Here is a 6,153-nt window from a genome sequence, read left to right as displayed (position 1 = left end):
CTATCATTTCACAGCGGTCGTAGAAAAGAATTTTGGTCATAACGCATTTCTACCGAAGAAACCCGAGGAAATATTAAAGAGTGGAAATATCAATAACGTTGATGTAATTATTGGTTATACAAGTGAAGAATGTATCATTGGTTTAATGGACAAAACGGTAATATCAACATATTATAAGTATGACGACATATTTGTCCCTAAACAAATATTATGTACCAGTACACCAAATACTATTTTAAAAACGGCGGATGCTATAAAGAAGCACTATTTGACTAATAATGTAGATAAAACGCTACAAAATAAAGAAATTATTAGGTATTGGTCTGAATGTGCCTTTGTGTACCCCATTCTAAAGCTCTTACGACTCCTCTCAGAATCAGAAAAGTGCAAGACTTATTTCTATAGATTTTCATCAATATCAGAGAGAAATGTTATGGGAAATTTGGGAAAGGAATTCGGAGTCACCGGTGCATCCCATCTTGATGATTTAATGTATTTGTTTAATGCAAATATAATGAATCTTCCAACTGACAAAAATGCGGAAAGTTTCAAAATGATTGAACAATTCTGCCGCCTGTTTACAAATTTTGCTAAATATGGGTAAGTAGTTTTATTTTAATGATTTCAATTTTAGAATGGAAAGAGCCTCATTTCCTTCCACCTTAGATACTCATGATGTTTTAATTACAGGAATCCCACACCAGATACATCACTGGGTGCCATTTGGAAGGAATATAACGATATAAACAAACCATATTTGGATATTGCTGATCGTTTAATATCAGGAAATAATCTTAATGATGATGTCTTCGAATTCTGGGAAGATATTTTCAAGTCAGCTGGCAGTCCCATTTATTTACAATCATAATTTATTATTAAACTAATCAAAAATATATGACCAACAAAAGTACTTCATTATGTATTGATATCTGTTCTATCTGTTGTTGTATGATGCAATAATTGGATTAAATGAGCACCTAACAATACGTTTAGTAAGCTGTAACTTTAGCAAGCTCTTTTTACGTTCATATTTATAATGTTATTATTTATATGGGAATAAATGAAAATAAATGTAATATATTAATTATAATTTTATTATACATTATTATACTAGTAATATATATTCATTATTATTTATTGGTTAATTTCTATTGATAAGGATGAAAATAACATGTATAGATGAAAGAAAGCATTTATGAAAATATTATATATTTTGTTATTTACTGTACACCAAAACATTGAACTTATATATGGATTCTCTACATACCCACTCTTAACAAGAAAATTCAAATTTCAGATAAGTCATTAAAAATTATTCTCAATTCGTGTCATAACCACCCTGAAATATTATACCACAAAGTTATAACAACCCTTTTTTCACGTCAGTGACTGAACATAATTCGATGTATTCACAGATTAATAATAATATCAAAACACGACTTTCCAAACAATTTATTGCTTTCCAGGTAATTCCTGGATTACACCATTCACCTATTCAACCAACAACACTTAATATTTACAAACAGGTACAAACATGAATTACCCCGACCCACACTCCAGCGTTCTGTTTGAAATTTCAGCGTAGCCCGAATAACTTCTGTAGAAAACCAATAATACTCGTGAGCCTTAGTGACTTTAGGGTGACCCTTGCCGCCTTAATCTCTTTAAATGCAACTAAACGTTTGACCCTAAGGTAACGGTTGAAGATTATCTGGGCCGGGGTAAATTAAACTTCTAAGAATTGTCCTTCTCATGTGCTTTCACTAGCTCCTTCCCCTTTATAGGATTGTGATTTTTCTTTGACGACATTTCGTCGTACATTTCCTAATTGGAAATTTTCTTTAGAGTTTTCTACTTTCCTGTCTGACTTCTGTCATTTGGGAAAACTTATTTCACATTCTTTAGTTGTTTCTTGTGAGCTAAAATGAGATAAGTCAATTGTCTCACATGCAGGAAACCTTTTTTTTGTTTTCCATCGACAACATTTTTTAATACATTTTATTTTTTATTGGGATACAATGCAAAAGCATTAGAAATAAAGCACTTTATACTAATTATTGTATGTTCACAGCTAATTATTACGAAAAACATATCCTACTAGTCCTTCCTACTTCCTACTAATATTATAAATGCGAAATTTTGTAAGGATGTGTGTGTGTTTGTTGCTCTTTCACACAAAAGCTACTGAATCGATTGCAATGAAATTTTGTACGTAGACAGCTGGACAACTGGAATAATATATAGGCAACTTTTCATCCCGCTATTCCTACGGGATACGGATTTACGCGGGTGAAACAACGGGGCGCAGCTAGTTTAAAAACAAGTTGATATTTATTAAAAAATCTCTCATATTATACACATTTGAAACAATGGAATACTTCCAGAACCCGCAATATCCAAATAGAAAGCTCTATACATAATAATTTTTAACAGCAACTCTCCCCAAATGGAATAATAATTGTATTCAGAAAAGTTTTACACCCTCGGGCGGTAAACATAACTAAACAATTGAATTTGCCTAAAAGTAGTTGGACCAGAGTCGCAGAATTAAATAAACCTTTACTGTTCTATGTTGGAATTATATTGAGTTTAACTGTGTTCTAAAATCATAACCCACTTGCTGTTCGCCCCGGCTTTGCCCGTACATATATAGCCTATGTCACTCAGTGAAGTTGCAGCTTTCTTATGGTGCAATAATGCAGTGTCTTAACGTGAAAACGTTACAAACATACAAAAGTATGTAAATTCATAATTCAAAAACATATTATCATACATCATTCAATAATATATAAATTCCGTATCAGTTGTAAAGCCATACAGTCCCCAATTGTATAGAACATACATATAGCCATACAGTCCCAAATTGTATACACTTGAACCTACAGATAACACGTTATCTCTTCTCTGTAAACAATGAAGCAACTATTTAAAAACATTTGAACCAATTTGAACAACGTTTGGTAGGCTTGTACTATAATAAACTTATGCATTTCACACTTAAGAATACTTAAATAAAATATTGTATGAGTAAATTTAGGTACAATATTTTATACTGACACCAATTGAAATAGACCAATATTTAGAAACTTGTTTACTAAAAGCAGCTACATAAAAAACGATCCATTTGCATTGAAAGCCCCAAAAACAATTTACGAACAATCACAAATTAGATGCCCTTCTATTGGTCAAATAATTGAATTTCATCGCTACGCAATATTCTAGCATATATAATGTATATCTAATAAAACCTCAGCTCATAAAACAACCAGTTAATCTCAACTTTGTCTCGTAACATTGTGTAGAGGTAATAAAACGTGGTTTATGACCGCACCTTAGAATTTTAGGGGCATATACTATGTATCTGGGGTCCTGTTAGTTTTGCTCAAAGGTGGTGAAAAACTTTTTAACTAACGATGACCTTCGAACTTGAAGTATTGAAGTTATTTATAAACTTTATTAACAGAAACTTTATTAGCGTAACCAAGATGTATGTGGTAGTCGAGCACGCTTCGGCATGAATTGGGCCAGCTCACACCGGGGAAGTACCGTACCCTCACAGAAGACCGGCGTGAAATACCATTCTGTGTTTCGTTCGGGGGGGAGTCGGAGGCCCATATCCTTACCCTTCCCAGTCTTTCCATTATTCCTCTCGCCAATCCTTTCTTAATCCCTTCCCAATGTAAAGTCGGCAATGCAAGGTCATGGGCGGTGGTAGCGCTCACCAGCTCCATTGCCGACTGTGTCATAATAAAAATCGTAACTATAATTAATACTTATTACGCTTTCTCATCTGTTTCGCTGTAAACTCTAGAAATTATAAGTTTTACATAAAACATAAATAATGGACTGAAAATTTTACTTCGAATATATAATACACTCGGAGTGGAAATTCAGAAAACCCGTCCTTAACATTAACACCATCTCCATTTTCCTTTCTCTCTCCCACTGCCCGACTTAAGTCTTTTTTTTCTCTCATTTTTGTTATATACCCTCTTTTTTCTTTTTTTTCCTTGGATTCATTCTGCTATAAATTTAAAACCAATTTGCGCTGGTCTATAGGTACTATATTATTAAATGATTTATTTCAAGGATAAACTCTTGATTTCTCGAAAGATGATTATTTTAAAGTGTTCATCTTTCTTTCTTGTACATTTTTTTTATGTTTGATTATTGCCACAAATTAGGAGAACTTTGTTTCTATCTATTAAATAACTGTGTTCAATGAAATATGAATATTTCCTTTTAACGTTAAGTCTTCCGCATTAAATACAATTTAGAAATATTCCTCCAAAACCTTCAAACAATAACTTACATTTATATAAGGAACCGTCAAAATTATATTTTAGTTGAGTTGCTTCAATAGATACTCGTAAATATATGATTACACATTAGCACAGGTTTACATCCGAAGTTGCACGCGTGGCATATTGCAAGGACAACCATTAAAAAAATATACGATAAGTACCTACATAAATAATTAGGGTAAGGACACCTTTTCCAAGAACCAGATTTAAAATATTTTATTAATTGGCTCATTGTTCTTAACATGCATAATCTTATCATGTTGTAAGTAAACAGATTTTCACGAAATCAAGAAAGCTGTAATCAGACTATCACATTTAATATTACTAATGTAAAGGTTTGTTTGTTTGGATATCTGAAATCTCCAAGAGAGTTCAATGAGATTTGAGGTAAGCAAAAGTATAAAGCAATTTCGGAGTTATGTTATGTAATAATTACTACTTTTATAGCTATATTTATATTCATAAAAAATCACTTTCATATCAAATGGTTGAAAATTCCCTGTCTTTAATCTAGATAACAAATTATTCAAACACAAAAATATAATAAAATTTACAATTTAATATTACTGTACCTCTGTTAATTTAAAAACTTACAAAATTATCGAATAAGTAACCAAAATATGGACGAATGTTGCAAGATTCGATTAAGATCATGACGATTTTTTATGAAGTAAAATCTTCGAAGCACAACTTTTAAAGTCAAACAATAAGTATTAACATATTGTTTTGACAGATATAACAATTTCACAACGCATTAGTTAATACTATGATAAGAGTATTTAGATTGAGTAAACATATACTCCTACAATAACTAGACTTTATCGTTATCCAATATAACAACTCGATTTATGTAATAATACATGATATGGAATTTTGGGAAATACCGAGATTATCAGTAGCTATTCAAATCATCGAATGATTTTGCAATATTTTATATTGTAATGTTATTCCAATCAGTGTTGCTATAAATAACCAACAAGCAATATTAAGAATTAACATAATAATAAAAAAAATTATCTTTATAATCGTTTTAAAAATGATCGATCATATAACTTTGATTGTTTCAGTCTGTCAAATCAGACTGACGGTGTTGTGGTAGATAATACAAACAAATGAATGAGTATCGTGACTACGGTATTTTATTGTTTATATTCTTAGATACTGATTTGTCTGCATATCACACTGATATAGTACATATTATGTATACGACAAATATACTTCGTCATCCATAACCATGTTATTTGTATCAGTCACAAAGATGTAACTCGTAGCAATCTTAGGCGGTCGTTATCTATACATCTACATGCATATAATTAAAATTGGAGTGTCTGTTTGTAAAATTGAAATAAGGTTTTTTAACTACATGTATAAACATACGGTACATACAGCAATTTTTTTTTTTTTTATAATTATTGTCTGTCTGTCAGTTTCGGGTTATCTCTGGAACAGCTGGATCGATCACTTCCACTAGCAGACAGCTGATGTAATGAGGAATGACTCAGGTTACAATGTTCCCATAGGAACATATGATTAAAAGGAAAATCTAATGTAGGCGGGTAAAGCTGCGGGACGCAGCTTGTCGATCGACATAAAGTACATTTCTTGCTTTGCAATACTGAATTCTGATATCGCATTTCCGATCAAATAAAACTTCGAGATATAAAACTCCATATCACTACAGAGCATAAAGCAAAGTCGCTTCCCGCGTCTGTCCCCATGTATGTATTTATGCTAAGATCTTTAAAACAACACAACGAATTTGATGGAGTTTTTTTTAATACTTAGTCTGGCCATAAATACTGTTACACTTAATTATAAAAAAATATTACATTTGAATTTCGAATCTGTC

At 31.6% G+C, this 6,153-nt stretch overlaps 2 protein-coding genes across 5 annotated transcripts in view; one reads left to right on the top strand and one right to left on the bottom strand.

The window, feature by feature from the left end:
• LOC119833867 overlaps positions 1–6,153 on the bottom strand; it is a 166,689-nt gene that overhangs the window by 122,997 nt on the left and 37,539 nt on the right. The gene's annotated exons all lie outside the window — the stretch shown is intronic.
• LOC119833871 (juvenile hormone esterase-like) lies at positions 7–1,075 on the top strand. Its single transcript, XM_038358082.1, has 2 exons — positions 7–600; positions 691–1,075. Exons 1-2 carry the CDS (start codon positions 146–148, stop codon positions 866–868), a joined length of 633 nt encoding a protein of 210 aa, XP_038214010.1. The 5' UTR covers positions 7–145; the 3' UTR covers positions 869–1,075.

Source organism: Zerene cesonia, chromosome 18 (assembly GCF_012273895.1).
Source record: "Zerene cesonia ecotype Mississippi chromosome 18, Zerene_cesonia_1.1, whole genome shotgun sequence".
In the NCBI taxonomy this organism is placed as follows: domain Eukaryota; kingdom Metazoa; phylum Arthropoda; class Insecta; order Lepidoptera; family Pieridae; genus Zerene; species Zerene cesonia.
Note: the sequence above shows the minus strand (reverse complement) of the source record. Positions and strands in the feature narration are given on the sequence as shown.

Bases quoted from the DNA above. Each gene is read 5' to 3' on its own strand.
- LOC119833871 (XM_038358082.1), top strand. From the start codon at position 146: ATGGACAAAACGGTAATATCAACATATTATAAGTATGACGACATATTT. The intron at 601-690 runs GTAAGTAGTTTT...TTTTAATTACAG, and splicing joins ACAAATTTTGCTAAATATGG to GAATCCCACACCAGATACAT.